The sequence below is a fragment of the Nansenia antarctica genome, assembly GCF_963989245.1.
Source record: "Nansenia antarctica genome assembly, chromosome: 4".
NCBI classification, from domain to species: domain Eukaryota; kingdom Metazoa; phylum Chordata; class Actinopteri; order Argentiniformes; family Microstomatidae; genus Nansenia; species Nansenia antarctica.
In genome coordinates this window covers 71673106-71689756 of record NC_137689.1, presented here as the reverse complement: position 1 = coordinate 71689756, position 16651 = coordinate 71673106, and the positions used below count along the sequence as shown (strand labels likewise).

The window sequence follows — 16651 nt, the reverse complement described above, 5'->3', positions numbered from 1 at the left end:
AGAACTCCGTGAGACTAGAAGATCTTGCGAGAACCAAGTGTGTGTGTGTGTGTGTGTGTGTGTGTGTGTGTGTGTGTGTGTGTGTGTGTGTGTTCGTGTGTGTGTGTGTGTTCGTGTGTGTGTGTGTGTGTTCGTGTGTGTGTGTGTGTGCGTGTGACACTCATTATGAATAAAACAAAACACAAAGACAATGATTCTGTTATTACATTATTCATCCAAAATAATTTACTTACCACATAACGCAAAGCCGCTGGATAATATAATAAAGTCATTACATTTTCTGTCTAACAACATTATGACTTTATCCAGCAAGTAATTACATTATGCGGTTTTATTACATTATATTGTACAAGTTATTAGATTATGAAAAGAGTTATTCTTCATCCAGTGTTCTTACACTAGCAGTGGGTAGAAGCCTTTATGTGTTCGTGTCTTCGTGATCAATATCTCATCTATCGCCTGAGCCCTCAGGGGAGTCAGTCTACTGAGGAGTATGTTTTGGAACCAAGCCCTCAGGGGAGTCAGTCTACTGAGGAGTAAGTGTTGGAACCAGGCCCTCAGGGGAGTCAGTCTACTGAGGAGTAAGTGTTGGAACCAGGCCCTCAGGGGAGTCAGTCTACTGAGGAGTAAGTGTTGGAACCAGGCCCTCAGGGGAGTCAGTCTACTGAGGAGTAAGTGTTGGAACCAGGCCCTCAGGGATTCAGTCTACTGAGGAGTAAGTGTTGGAACCAGGCCCTCAGGGGAGTCAGTCTACTGAGGAGTAAGTGTTGGAACCAGGCCCTCAGGGATTCAGTCTACTGAGGAGTAAGTGTTGGAACCAGGCCCTCGTGGGAGTAAGTGTTGGAACCAAGCCCTCAGGGGAGTCAGTCTACTGAGGAGTAAGTGTTGGAACCAGGCCCTCAGGGGAGTATGTGTTGGAACCAAGCCCTCAGGGGAGTAAGTGTTGGAACCAGGCCCTCAGGGGAGTCAGTCTACTGAGGAGTAAGTGTTGGAACCAATCCTCAGTATTTACAGTAAATACTTGACATAAGGACACTGGGCTCTGGTGTAACAGACGAGGGCTGCGTTCCAACATGCGTTCTTGCACCCTATCTAGAGTGTACACGGTGCAAGAATGCATTTAATTAGAACACAGCCATGGGTTTGGGTAGGGTTATGGGCTTGATAAAAGCAGGCATTTGCATTCAACGCCTGTATCCTAGCCTCTTAAGGTGAATGCCCTATTTGACTAATTTCCACCTAAAAAACAGATCCAAACTAAACTGATTAAAGCAGAATTTGGGCCCAATTATGGGCCTGTCCAGTTTAAGAGGCTTGAGTGTCCTTTAGATCGTGGCTAGGGGTTGAGCACGTTTACCCTTTCCTGAAGACAACCAACTTTTTTGAAAGGTCAATACCGCCATCTTGTGGAATTCACCAGCAAGCAAACATTATACTCTATTATGTGGAAACTCTGAGGCACGGAGGAGCCCAGTAGTGATGGATCTGATCGTTTTTCAGTTATTGATTATGGTGGAGGATGTTAACCTCAGATGTCTCTCGTCTCTGCGTTGTGTCATTCCAACCATTCAATGTAAAACAGCCTCCCTCAACAATACACTCTATCAGGAGCTCTCATTCAATGTCACTTCGACTATGCCGTAACATCATGGTACTATAGAACCACAAAGGCCCATAAAACAAGACTCCAGACAGCCCAAAATAAACTGGTTAGGCTTCTGCTAGGCCTCAACCCTAGGACACATCTAACCGCTGCTCATTTTTTGAGCCTTGATTGGCTACGAGTAGTTGACAGAGTGCAGCAGCTTGCACTGGGCCTGGTCTTCAAGATACGCTACACCACAAAGACACCCAAGTACCTGTCAACATACTTCCAAAAAGTGAACAACGTCCACACATACAACACCAGAGGAAGCTCCACGAACCACGTTCAACCGCGTTGCACCACAAACAAGGGGTTAAACTCGTTTGCAAACTATGCAGTAAAAATGTGGAACGCCCTTCCTATAATCTTAAAGGAGTGCAAAACACTGCCCACCTTCAAAACCACTCTCAAAAAACATTTACAGGAGGCTGCAATCCGTAACTGGACCCTCTAAATCAAAAATCAGATTAAAAGACCCGAACTACCCACTGTACATACTTTGTGTTTTGTCCCCCGCCCCCACCTATGGTGTATGTCCCCACCTGTCCTACCCGCTGTACATACCTTATGTTTTGTTGTATTGTTCTTCCCATGATGGATGTGTGTTTATCTTGTAGATAGTAATAGTTATTTGTCTGTATTATCTTGTAGATAGTACTAGCTTTTTTGTCTGTCTAAAGGGCTCTGCACACAGCGTGCGATTTCTGTTGCGCATCAACGTTCCATTTTGAAGTTTGAATGGAAGTCTATGAGAACATCGCATTTACCCACACACGGCCCCGATTTTAATCGCACGGCGAACATTCGATTCCATTCATTTTGAATGGGACAAAGCACACGGCGTGCGAGTTTTGTCGCACTGCTTTGTCCCATTCAAAATGAATGGAATCGAATGTTCGCCGTGCGATTAAAATCGGGGCCGTGTGTGGGTAAATGCGATGTTCTCATAGACTTCCATTCAAACTTCAAAATGGAACGTTGACGCGCAACAGAAATCGCACGCTGTGTGCAGAGCCCTTTACATGTAACGATGAATTGAGAATCAAGGACCCCAATTGAAATAAGCCAGTGGCTTTCTTGGGTTTTTATCCTGTTAGTTGACCTTGTATGTAATATGTACTTTCATGTACCTACTTCTGCAAATCTTCTAATAAAGTTTTCAATCAATCAAAAAATACACTCTTCAGGTTCAATGAACACGCCGGGTTGTGGGTCCTCAGGAGAATAGATTTATTACAGAATTGCTGCATATAGCCTACAGGCAAAGTCTCTCTCTCTCATTCCAGCTCGCAACAAACTCCAACCCAACGACAAGATCTTTTCACCCAGACAGAAGCATACAAGCACTCATCTCACAGTTGTTGACATTCCCCATCAGATATTCTAGAATTCAGATTCACCTGCCCTCCCACCCTAGGGGCCTTGACGCCTCACTACAGACAAGGCCTATAGAGTGTCAGCTGAGTCTGAATGCTGATAAGATGTGTGTTCTCAAAACATCCTTAGGATTCTTTTGGAAGGCAGTTATTTGCAGAGTGACCCTGAGTAGTGTTCCACTAGACTTCTTCTAAACTACCTTCTATCTAAGTGCTTGGAGTTGCATTTCATGTACGAAAGGCGCTATATAAATAAAGCTTTACTTACTTACTTACTTACTTACCTTATAATGACAACACAATGAATAGAACTATTGAACAAATCTAACAATAGTCCAAGAAGTCTTGCCCAAGTCAAGTCAAGTCTCCTGTATAGAATGCAACGGATTTCCAGAGAGAGCATGTCTACAACATCAGTCATCATCAGCAACAGAATGGAACAAGGATAATAGATCAAATATAAACAGTAAACAATAATAAAACGGTAAGAAAATAATAATTCGTGACGTTAGAATGATAAAGGTTATATCTCCATTTTTGTCAAAATTGAGTTTTTTACATAATCTGATCCATTAGGTGTTTATTAACGCCTGTGTGGTGTTATTTTTTTTAAATGTTGACATTTTTGAGTTAGTAATTCATAAAATACAAAGGTTCCATCTCACAAAACATAATGGAATGTAAAAACTTTGACGCTCAATATCTCTGAACTGCCCTAAACGGAGATCCTTAGAACCTTATCATTCTAAGCTCACGAATGTGTAACTATTACAGCCTTTCTTGAACACCACGACGGACATATATAACACTAGTTTTACTTGGCACTTACAGCCAGGGTTCTAGATTCTGATAACATTGTGGCATGTTTCCCATTAGAAATACCTGTACCTGTAAATACAGGTGGAGCGCGGCGCGCCAACAAGCCGTGCCCGCGCAAGGTGTGCTCGCGCAAGGTGTGCCCGCGCAAGGCGTGCCCGCGCAAGGCGTGCCCCTGACCCCCCTCCTCCTCCTCCTCCTCCTCCTCCTCAGATGAGGATTCACGGCGCGTCGCTTTGGACTTTATTTGGTGAAACTCTGCTCACAGACTACAGTGTAACTGTATAACCTGAATATCACAACTAAAGGATTACAAGGATCTAATGTCTACTTTACTTCCCCCCAGCAAGTAGTAGTTGTCATATTGTAGCGATATGTTTTATTAAACACATTGACCTGTTCCACGGTCGTCATGAGAGACCGCCTGGCCGACCTGACAGCGGTAAGTATCACCTTCTGTTATCAGGAACTATATTAGATCTATTAGATTATTAATTATTAATCTCTGATTATTGGAGAAGGGGTAGGATTAAATAAGTTTATGCTTCTTCCTACTCCTTTTCGGACATGTAAATAGTGTTTTGTTTTGTTTGTTTTTTCTTGTTTTTTGTTTTTTGTTTTTTGTTGTTATAACTATTTCTTTTTTCACATGTTCGAAATAAAGCTTTCATTCATTCATTCATTATTATTATTATTATTATCATTAACCGTTGTTTTCATTTAGTCAATCACCTCCGTGCTTTCAGTGATTGTTTTAGTCAAACAACTCAAAACAACACAAACTGCCAGGCCTCGGGTTCTTTCATTGTGGCAGTTGTGTTGAGTCCACATTGTTATCTGTTTATGTTAAATATTTATAGTTTGATTAGGTTTCTCGTACAGACACACAGACAGTGTGTGTGTATCACGGTTGCCTCCTGTTTTATTCCACACACACACACACACACACACACACACACACACACACACACACACACACACACACACACACACACACACACGCATATACTAATAAAAAGTCGCTCAAAGTGTAACCCAATACCACAACTCAGTGAACAGAGAACCGATTCATTCGTTTTAAGAAAGTAAATGCCTTTTTAACGAGAGTCATGTGTGTTAGACAGTCACAGGGGTGGTGGTTTTTCCTCACATGAGTAGTGGTGTGTGTCAATCCGTGTTTTACCCACGGTGAGCAAAAATAGAATGGATTTACCAGGACAGACCTAAGTGTCATATGTCAGTATTTACACTGGGTACACAGAGTGCTACCTACCACCACCACTTACCTGTAGCCTACCACCCCCACCACTTACCTGTGATGCGGTTGCTGTTCCCACGTCTTTCCCAACAGAGCAGCACCAACGTGGATGATGTCACCATCCCTGTGGAGAGCAACGGGCACATGGATGACTTCTTCAAAAAGGTAATAAGGCCCTGCTTGAGCCCTGGTTTGGTAATAGGAATGCACATAGTTTGTTGATTAGTGTTTGTTTCTCTTTGTTCTGGAAAGAGACTTATCGAGATGCTGTGTCTAAGGGCTGTTTTCCCAACCACAGATTAAGCCATGTCCAGGGTTAAATACTCTGTTGAAGATGCTTTATTTAGTCTAGAATGAGTCATAATCGTGACCAGTGGTCCAGTACCACGGCCTATAGTGCGCACATATGCCCATGTCGGCATGGTTTCAAATCCGGCCCATGCCCTGCTAACCTACCCTCTCCTCCTTACTTTCTTGTCTATCTTCACTATCTCTATGCGAGCAGTGGAATTGCCCCACTCAAAACAATAGCCGTTAGAATCAGACCTAATCTGTGTTTGGGAAACCTGCCATCAATGTTATTGGTGTTTACATGAGGACAATGACGTGTGTGTGTTGTGTGTTTTGTGTGTTGTGTGTGACATTGTTTGTGTGTGTGTGTGTGTGTGTGTGTTGTGTGTTGTGTGTGACATTGTTTGTGTATTGTGTTTGTGTGTTGTGTGGGACATTGTTTGTGATTGTGTGTGACATTGTGTGTGTTGTGTTTGTTTGTGTTGTGTGTGTTAGGTGGAGGAGGTGCGAGGTCTTATCAGTAAGATCTCCGCCCAGGTGGAGGAGGTGGTGAAGCACCACAGCGCCATCCTCTCTGCCCCCAACCCTGACGACCGTGAGTCTGACCCCTCTGACCCCATATACACACCTCACTGTACAGCCATCCAAATCCATTCTGTTTTCTAACAGTGAGGCAAAAACATTTACATTTTTGGCCATTTACCAGATGCCTTTAATCCAAAGCGACTTACAACTTGTCTAAGTAAGTGAATCATCTATCCATCAATCACAGACAGAAAAATAAAAAGTATGAAAAAAAATCTATGCTAGGGCCAGGGGCCATTGGCAGACATAATGCTAGTAGAGAGATCTACAGTAGAGAAACTATACAGGGGAGTAGAGGTGATGGAGAGGTCTCAGGAGGGACAGTTACGATGTAGCCTGAAGAGATGGGACTGTCTTCAATCTATGGCATGAGATAGAAGAGAGATAGAAGATAGAAGAGAGATAGAGTGATGGTTAGTTGGGATGTAATGTATACAGTAGTGATACTCCGTGTATGTTAAGTCTTGGACTCAATTCTATCCCTCTAATGATGCCCTTCAGTCGCCTGACTCAATGTTTTTAACTATTTTGTTGTTTGTTGTTTATGATGCAAGCTGCTGTAACGCCTTAATCCCCCCCCCCCCCCCCCCCCCCAGGGATCAATAAAGTATCTGTCTAAATAATAATATCTAAATATGTATAGTACCAGTCAAAAGTTTGTACACACGAAAGTGTGTCCACATTTTTGACTGGTACTGTATGAAAGGTCAAGCACGGGAAAATAATTTAACCATGTCAGCTTTAACAAAGCGCTGGTTTTCACAACTACCGATTACAGCCAGATGTACAACATGTTTCGGAAGTCAACCTTTAAACCGTGTAATGATCAAATGAGGTAAATAAATACCATCGCAAAAAGAACACATTGGTTTAGTTCAGCAAGGTCTCTTCACAGTACCAGTGGTTTGAGCCGAGGAGTGCTGTGAGTGAGAGAGACGCAGTCGCAGACACAGACAGAGAACTACCAGACCTACCTTCCTTCTGGTGTGGTCCTTCAGGGAAATGTCACACACATGTTATGTAAATGAGACAGACGGGAAACACTGGCTGCTATCACTGCCTCAAGGAAGTATCACACCACCTTTGGCAGCTAGCTGTGGCACAATCAGTTTTATTGCTTTCACAATGAGCTCGATCTATCAAACGTTATTTATACAGCACACATTGAATGCAAGCCATACATTGAATGCAACTCCCAAGTGCTGAACATAAAAGAGACAGTAAATAAAATAAACAAGAGGGAGGGGATAAGAAATAGATCAAATACAACACAATCAAACCAGGACTAAAACAAGAAATAAGGAGATAAGAAATAGGAGTAAAAGTGCAAGTTGAGATAAAAGCCAGACTGTTTTCCTGTAGGACCTCGGTCTGTCGTCGATCTGATGAAATGCTGGTTAAAGTCTATAGTCTTATTAATGGATCAGTGGAAATGGTGTTGACAGGAGTACTTAAATAAAAGAACAGATATTGGATAGAATACATTATTACACATAAGGGGGCGGTTTCCCGACATAGGAATGCCTATGCTTGGACTTAGGACACACACTTTCAATGGTGATTATCCATCTATGCTTAAACTAGGTCTGGGAAAGCGGCCTTGTATGTTTACATTATTGATGGGTTACTGTGGTTACCATAGTAACCTTCCTTGGCACCTCAGCATGTCACCTCAGAATGTCACCTCAGAATGTCACCTCAGAATGTCACCTCAGAATGTAATTTCAGAGTTCTGTCTCTGTTTCTCAGGCACCAAAGATGAGCTGGAGCACCTGACCAATGAAATCAAGAAGAACGCCAACACAGTGCGGGCCAAGTTAAAAAGTGAGTCAGTGAGAGTGTGAGTGTGGGTGTGGGTGTGTGAGAGAGAGAGTGTGTGTGTGTGTGTGTGTGTGTGTGTGAGATAGTGTGTGTGTGAGTGTGTGTGTGAGTGTGTGTGAGAGTGTGTGTGTGAGTGTGTGTGTGAGTGTGTGTGAGAGTGTGTGAGAGTGTGTGAGAGTGTGTGAGAGTGTGTGTGAGAGTGTGTGTGAGAGTGTGTGTGTGTATGTGTGCGTGTGTGTGTGTGTGTGTGACTGTGAGTGTGAGCGTGAGCGTGAGCGCGTGTGCGTGTGCGAGTGAGTGTGTGAGTGTGTGTGTGTGTGTGTGTGTGTGTGTGTGTGTATGTGTGTTAGTGCCTGCATTCCACTTCTCCACCATTTCCCCTTCAGTGTACACCAGTCCTGTCCACTGCTCTACACAGATTTAAAAGCATAATGATAGCTGTCTGTCACCATGGTCTCTTACACACATTCTATGCTTTTTTTTTTTTTTAAGTCTGTGTGTGGTAGTGGCGTGGACAGGGGTGGTGTAGTAGAACACTGTGTGTGTGTGTGTGTGTGTGTGTGTGTGTGTGTGTGTGTGTGTGTGAGAGAGAGAGTGTGTGTGAGAGTGTGTGTGAGAGTGTGTGTGAGAGTGTGTGTGAGAGTGAGAGTGTGAGTGTGAGTGTGAGTGTGAGTGTGAGTGTGAGTGTGAGTGTGAGTGTGTGTGTGTGTGTGTGAGAGGACACAGGGGAACTAAACACAAGCTGAGTGTGAGAGCACTGCCCTTATTACACACTTGTTTCTCCCTGAGGGGATTTGACTTGTAAATCAGCTGAAGGGGAAAGTCACGCCCACTACTGGGCCATAGGAAAGTACCCATCCATTCGGTACGCCACACACACACACACACACACACACACACACACACACACTCCCCCCGCTGTTAACTATATAGATAACATATCAGCTACAAACAGCCTAACCGCCTGTGTGTGCAGGCGCATATGTTGAGATGGGATCTGTGTGTGTGTGTGGGTGGGTGGGTGGGGGTGTGTGTGGGGGGGGTTGTGTGTGTGTGTGTGTGAGTGAGTGAATGCACATTCATATGTGTGTGCAGGCGCATATATTGAGATGGGATCAGTGTGTGTGTGTGTGTGTGTGTGTGTGTGAGAGTGTGTGTGTGAGTGTGTGTGTGTGTGTGTGTGTGAGTGAGTGCACATTCATATGTGTGTGCAGGTGCATATGTTGAGATGGGACGGTGTGGGTGGGTGTGTGAGAAAGAGTGCACATTCATATGTGTGTATGTGTATGTGTGTGTGTACATCCATATGTATTATGTTATCTTGATCTGGGCCTCCTGTTTGTCGTCAGCCATGCAGGCCGGCCTGCCTGAAGATGAGAATGCGAACAGCACCTCTGTGGACCAGCGCATCCAGAAGAACCAGGTTGGCATGACAACACGCAGTACCGCGTCCAGTACAAGCACACTTTTCGGGACATTTAGGATCTTGCTGCTCCTCGATCAACAACAGTCAATAATCAACAAATAAAAGTGTGTTCTAGAATGTTCAGTTGTCTCTTTTTTTATTTGATGTTGTTTTATTCTACTGTCACTTTTTTTAAATTTTAGAAGTAGAATTTTGCCATTTAGATTAGCAGACGCTTTTAATCCAAAGCGATCTACAACTACGAATTACAGGGACATTCCCCCCTGGAGTAACTGAGGGTTAAGTGCCTTACTCAAGGGCACACTAGTGGTGGTATTTCAAGCGGGGTTTTGAACTCACAACCTTCCGATCACCAGTCCAACTCACTATCCACTAGACCACTACCCCACAAAATAAGTATTTTGTTGTTCTGTCTGTCTGTCTGTCTGCCTGCCTGTGTCTGTCAGTGTCTGTCTGTGTCTGCCTGTCTGTCTGTCTGTCTGTCTGTGTCTGTCTGTGTCTGTCTGTCTGTGTCTGTCTGTGTCTGTCTGTCTGTGTCTGTCTGTCTGTGTCTGTCTGTCTGTCTGTCTGCCTGCCTATGTCTGTCTGTCTGTCTGGTGCCAAGATGAGATCTGTGCTGTCATGATGAGTTCACCACTGAGGTGTGTGTGTGTGTGTGTGTGTGTGTGTGTGTGTGTGTGTGTGACCATCTGCCCTCAGCACACCAACCTGATGCGCTGGTTTGTGGACGTGATGACGGGCTACAACAAGACCCAGATGTCCTTCAGAGAGAAGTGCAAGGCTCGGATCCAGAGGCAGCTGGAGATCAGTGAGTGGTGTTGTTTACACACACACACACACACACCCAAACACACACACACACACACACACACACACACACACACACACACACACACAGACGCACACATACATAAACACACACACACACACACATAAACACACACACACTCACACCACTTCCCTCTTTTCTCCTGTTCCCTTTCCTTTATGCCAACACCATTCGGAGTGTTCTGTGTTCTCTGTGTTCTAAGCCCCGCCCACTCCCCAGGAGAGCAGAAAGGGGAGCTTGCAACAGGAGACGCTAGCTGTTAGTGTCGCCTAGGCAACGGTCGGCAAGGTAGTCGGTGGTGGGAGGGGGGGGGGGAGGGTCAGAGGAAGGGGGAGGGGGAGGTCAGGTGATCAGCGGGCAGGTACAGGTGCTCACTCTGCCTGCCTGTCTGAGCTATCGTGTTTTTTCGTTTGGTTTTCGGTTTCACTGTCGTTTTTTGTTCTGTTTTTTTCCGTCTCGCAGCGGGGAAGGTGACCACGGACGAGCAGCTGGAGGAGGTCCTCCGCAGTCAGAACCCTGCCATCTTCACCTGCGACGTGAGTGGGACGTTCACACAGACCACGCCAGACCAGACCATTTATGTCACTTGTGTCGTGGATTTCATTGATTCTTAGTAGATTTAGTGGTGATATAAACACACAAAGAGCTTAAATCAATTGGCTCAGATGAGGCCTTTTATTAAGCAAAGTTACATGAGCTCAGAGAGAAAGTAGCAGTCCAAAAAAACAACAACGTGGGGAGGGACACACATTTATAGAAGTTTCCTCCCCTATGAGATCACTACTCTTGCCAATCATAATCATCTGTGCCACAAGTTATAGGCACATCTCTTACAGGAAGGGAAGGCCTTCCTTAGTGCTCGATTTCCCAGAATGTAGAGAGACAGACATCAATTCTCAGCATATTTGATATAAAACTACAACACTTCCTTCAAAGAAATACTGTATATACGTACATAGAAATACCACAGACCACGTACCACATACCTTCCTCCTCTTATACATACAGTACCAGTCAAACGTTTAGACACACTTCCCCCATTCAACTGAATGGGAAAGTGTGTCCAAACTTTTGACTGGTTACTGTATGTCTTCACTTACAAACAAATATATTTGCCTAAGAAAATTAATCATCTATCCAACAGTCATCAGAAGACAAAATAATCTATGATAGGGCTCAGGGGGCCATTGGCCGTCAAAATGCTAGAAGAAGGAAGAAGAATTAAGATGTTGTGCAGTAACTGGAATGGAAGTATGACACTTTCCTGCTCATTTGCCACCTCAGAAGTAGGGCTGTTGTTCTTCCTGTGAATGAAGCTGTTTAACGTGTCACACCCTCTTTGTGTCACACCCTCTCTGGCATAGATCATCTCTGACTCCCAGATCACACGCCAGGCGCTGAACGAGATCGAGTCGCGTCACAAAGACATCATCCGCCTGGAGTCCAGCATCAGAGAAATGCACGAGATGTTTGTGGACATGGCCATGCTAGTGGAGACTCAGGTGAGAGAGAGAGGGAGGGAGGGTTGTCAATGTTGACAATTTGGGAGACCTTATTTACCCTCGTTAACTCTTTGACTGCCAGCCATGTTCAGAGCGGAGAGCTCCACACTGCCAGACTTTTGGGGCATTTTCGCTGAACTTTGAAGACCCACCAAATATTGACTTTTTGGACTACATAAACATTGAACATATCTACCAAAACTTTAGACTCTCTTCTTTCATCAGAAAAAGAAAGTTTGTTTCTAGCCTCTTTGAGTGTTTAGAAATCGGCCGTAGAACATAGGGTGGTTTCAGCAAAAACACCTGATTTTGACCAATAAACAGAGAAAACGAGGTTTTTCTGCAGAACTTAAAAAAAAAAAAAAAAATCTGCACTTTTTCTGTATCATCCGACTCTGAATTGTTTGAAGAGTCGGGCGATGGCCGCGCTGCTCCGCGATGCTCCGCAATGCTCCGCCCCGCAATGCTCCGCCCCGCAATGCTCCGCGCCGTGTTTGGCACATACCCTGATCCGTTTCGCCATTGCTACAACCCACAGCAAGCCACTTCCTTCTCCAGGCTTTTATCGAACTACTGCCCCCATCTGGGACCGAAATACATTACACCCAAGTCTGAAATTCACTCGCTAGGTGTAGAACATGTCAATAACGCGATCCCCGCGAAAAAAAATAATAATTCTATAAGACGCCAATTGGCGTCTTTGGCAGTCAACGTTACTATTCTATAAGACGCCAATTGGCGTCTTTGGCAGTCAATGAGTTAAGATGTTTTCTTAAAAATGTATTTATTTTTCATTCCATGCGTGACCACCAGGGGGAGATGGTCAACAACATAGAGAAGAACGTGAGCCGCGCGGTGGACTACGTGGGCGAGGCCCAGGTGGCTACCAAGAAGGCGGTGCGCTACCAGAAGCAGGCGCGCAGGGTAAGGCTCCTCCCTAGCTTCCCCAGCCTGTTCTGGACTGCCTCCAACGCTAGCGATGAGCCCAAACCCTCCGTGGCCTGAGCGGGGACGCTAACCGTAACTTTATCCCCCCCCCCCCATGGCACTGAACCACCCATTAAAGTTACCACGGTGAATGGAGCTAATGTCCCGCTCCAAGGTCAGCCTGTGAAATGTAACGCTGTGAAGCTAATGTGTCGCACGCTAGAGGATTCCGTTCAGATTTATCGCCGTGCAGCTAACCGTCCCCCTCAGGACCTTTATGTGAAGTTTAACGGGACACGGGCGGTGATATCACGCCGTTGAGCCTTCCAACCAGGGGTTTAACGGCATGAGTTACTACGGTAACGTCCTCCAACTGCCTGTAAAAGTTTACTGTTGTGAAACAAGCTTCAGATCCTGCCTTTGTCTCCTGTGTGTGTGTGTGTGTGTGTGTGTGTGTGTGTGTGTGTGTGTTGTTATAATACATGTAAAGACTAATGGAAATAAATCTCACTTGCAATCAAAGCGGAATATGATTCGGATCATTTCACTAAGTCTTAGCGCGTCTAGTGCGTGTGAGTGAATGTCTGCCCAACTGCCCAACTGTCACTTTCGCCTCCTTCCTAACCAGACCTTATTAGGGCATTTCTAGCAGCAGCCCTAACATTGTGTTCTCTGTTGTTTTGTCTCGGCAGAAGTATGTGATTATTTCCCTAGCGGTGCTGGTGCTGGTGGCTATAATCGCGCTAGCCGTCGGTTTGTCTGTGGGCCTCCCTAAACAACCTACCTAGGCCTCCCTAGTCTCACCTCCACCTCACGGCCGGAGGTAATTACTACTGCCGTCCACAGCCAGACACACACACACACACACACACACACACACACACACACACACACACACTCACACCACACACACTCACTCACCTGTCACACCACACACACACACACACACACACACACACACACACGCACGCACGCACACACTCACCTGTCACCCCACACACACAAACACACACACACGCACACACACACTCACCTGTCACACCTCACACACACACACCCACCACAAGTCCAGACAGATACAGACTGACGGAGGATGATCCTGTATGACTCAACCTACAGTAACAGTTGTGTTCCCACCACTGTGTACAGCAGTGTTGCCAGATGGGATTGGTTTCCAGCCTAACCACAGTCTAAAAGCCCCCCAGTGTGATCATAAGTAGCCCAATTGGGTGGGAATACGCCCGATCTGGCAACACTGGTGTACAGTACATCCTGAGCCCCTGGATCATGTTAAAGGGCAGATCCTGACAGGGTTATTGTGAGCGTGAGGTGAAGGGTCAACCTGATGTTGTGTAACAGGTTCTGACAGAGCTGAAGAGCCAACATAAACACAGAGGGAACAAGCGTACGAGCCAATTGATCTGGAAAGATATTAAAGAGATAGCTACTGGATTATTGACGCTAATGCTTTACATAGAATTTTGGCTGCGCGCTTGACTGTGTGGCGCATGATGTGATTTTAAGAGTTTTCTAATCTTCAAAAACAAGGAAAATGTACAGTAGGAGCCAAATACGCGCTGGCTGCGGCCAAGTATAACAAATAAAAGATAAGGAGTAATCAAAATTAGAGCGTTTTTTAATTGCGTTCTGCTTTTTTGGCCGCGCCACGGGTTTGATCTGTTCTCATTAGACTACGCGGTTCACAGTCGGAGGTCTCCAAGTTGCCAGCGTTTTTGCGAAGTAAGCTTTTGCTCGTAGGAGCAGGGTGTTATTACCCGTTTTATCCAATCAGAGAATTTCTTGACTATATTTCTGTTCCTTAGGGAGGTATCATAGAGAGGTCTTTGGCGTGTGGAAGCTCATTTAAGAACTAGTGGCTGGAAATAATATGTTATACGATCTTCCTGTAGCCTCACTTTAAGGCCCCTGGGCTATAAATAACTTGGATAGATATTAGATAGATCACCTATGTGACAGGTAAATGTACTCCAGTCTCTCTAATCGCTTTTAGTAATGCACTACTGTTATATAACACCTGTTCAGAAAGTGGAGCTGATCCAGAATTTCCCTTTTTTTGTTCTTCTGTTCTCCCTCTCCTCCTTTTTTTTCCACAGAAAACTCTTTATGTTGTTATTGGTGTGGTTGTTAGTGTCGTCATTCTGACTGTTTCTCTGGGGCGTGACACCATCATAGTGGATCAATGTCACCCACTAAAGACCGCCCCCCACCCCTCACAAAAAAAAAAAAAAGTTCGACCAGAGTCCAAACTGACGTTTGTATCAACCACAACTCCTCCAAACTGCACACAGCAGAACTGTCAACCATGACCCTCTCCTGTCCTCCTGGACGCGGTGACCAGTGACTCTCCGGTGGGGAGAGAGAGAGTGCTGTGAGTGTCATGGAGGAACAGAAGGAGACAACTCTCTGCAATAACAACAACAACAACTCCCATCGTTGACCAGAAGGTGGCGCTGTTGTAACTGCCCTGGTCAAGAGTCGACTGACTGAACGCTCCTGATTCACTCCCTAACGTCTTCACTCCCAAGACGACATGCAGTCTTGATACAGTATGCACTTATTGACAGACACAAGCTTTTTCCTCTGAATCGTTTGCACAATCACACACACACACACACACACACACACACACACACACACACACACACACACTGTATTCACTTTCACTTTTTACCTCTGGTATTCTTTGGATTGGTCTCTGTAGGCACTATGACTTCTCCTCTTTCAATGACATGAATGTACTGCTTCTACAAACAGACTACACTTATATGGATATGCTTTGTAACCGCCTTTTCATCTGTGGTACTGGTATTTCTACCTTCAGAACCTCACGGAGAGTATCTCTATCGCTGAACTCACGTTGCACTTTGTACATTGTATTCAGAGTTTTAGAATGTATTTTTTATAGTGGGCTCAGTGTTCGTCTATTCTACAGTATGTATTATTTATTTGTGGTAGGTTTGTGTCGCCAGCTGTGATGATGACCTTATCCAAGGACCTTGTTGACTGAGTGCTTGCGGAGTGTGAAACAAACACACAAACAGACATTTAAGCGATTAGTCTGTTTGCATAATGACGGTTGTATGCTTCCTGTTAAGAGAACAGACTATTGTGAGAAGTGGATGTAGGCACAGAACACATTAAAGTGTATATATATATATATATATATATATATATATATATATATATATATATATATATATATATATATAAATGCCAAGCGTTGCCTTGATTATGGAATTATAATAATGTTGTCTGTCAGAGGTGAGACCAGTGTCAGGGGCACACGTGTTTTTGTTGTTATTTACACATAAGTGCCTTATAAGGAACGACCCAGGGGGGTATTCCAGCAACGACGCTTAAGACAAATCCAGGTTTATTCTGATAAGTCTAGTCTATTTCGATGAAACTTGCAAGGTTTATCGAAAAATAAGTCTGGATTTTCCTTTATTGACGTCGATGGAATACCCCCCTAGGTTGCCATGGTGCACGGTTAAACTCCGCAAGAGATGACGTCGCAGGTCGAGAGTGAATCCAGCTGTGTAGTTTGGTGTACAGTGTCTCCTCTAATGTGGTTATAGTGTTAATTGTGTTAATGTGTACATACATACAATAACAAACACAAATAAACACCTGTAGAAAACAAGTCTCTTGTGTTTTAATTTCAATCAAATTATCATGTTTGTCTTAACATCATTCAGGCCAGAGAAGAAAAGCAGGTTGCTATGACTACCCATCCCCGGCGTGCATGCGGTAAAAGTGCCCTCAACCAACCACATCACACAGATAGGCCAACACCATGTCAACATTTAACCCTCAAAACCCACCTCTCCTGTTTGCCTTCACCAGTTAACCCTCTCCCCCTCCCCTTCCCATGTGTCCATCTCTCCCCCTACCCTACCCTGCCTCACCCCTACCCCTGGCCCCACCCCTCCCCCTTGCCCACCCCTACCCTGGCCCCACCCCACCCCTACCCTTGCCCACCCCTACCCCTGCCCCACCCCTACCCTTGCCCATGGCCCCAGCCCTACCCTGGCCCCCTGCCCCTACCCCCTACCCCTGGCCCACGCACACAGGAGGTGAGGTGTATTTATAGTGTTTGGGTGGTGCTCAGGAGAGAAGGCCTCAGTCACGACCTGCCAGGCCCAGGCGAGGGA

At 45.1% G+C, this 16651-nt stretch overlaps 1 protein-coding gene across 1 annotated transcript; it reads left to right on the top strand.

Annotated features, from left to right (window-relative positions):
• Nucleotides 1-4249: 4249 nt before the first annotated feature.
• LOC308156345 (syntaxin-2-like) lies at nucleotides 4250-13264 on the top strand (the record flags this gene model as incomplete). Its single annotated transcript, XM_080529683.1, has 10 exons — nucleotides 4250-4279; nucleotides 5189-5260; nucleotides 5882-5981; nucleotides 7721-7795; nucleotides 9142-9215; nucleotides 9918-10026; nucleotides 10510-10583; nucleotides 11412-11549; nucleotides 12363-12473; nucleotides 13169-13264. The coding sequence occupies 10 exons, from the start codon at nucleotides 4250-4252 to the stop codon at nucleotides 13262-13264; spliced, it is 879 nt and encodes a 292-aa protein (XP_080385809.1).
• Between the last annotated feature and the right edge of the window lie 3387 nt (nucleotides 13265-16651).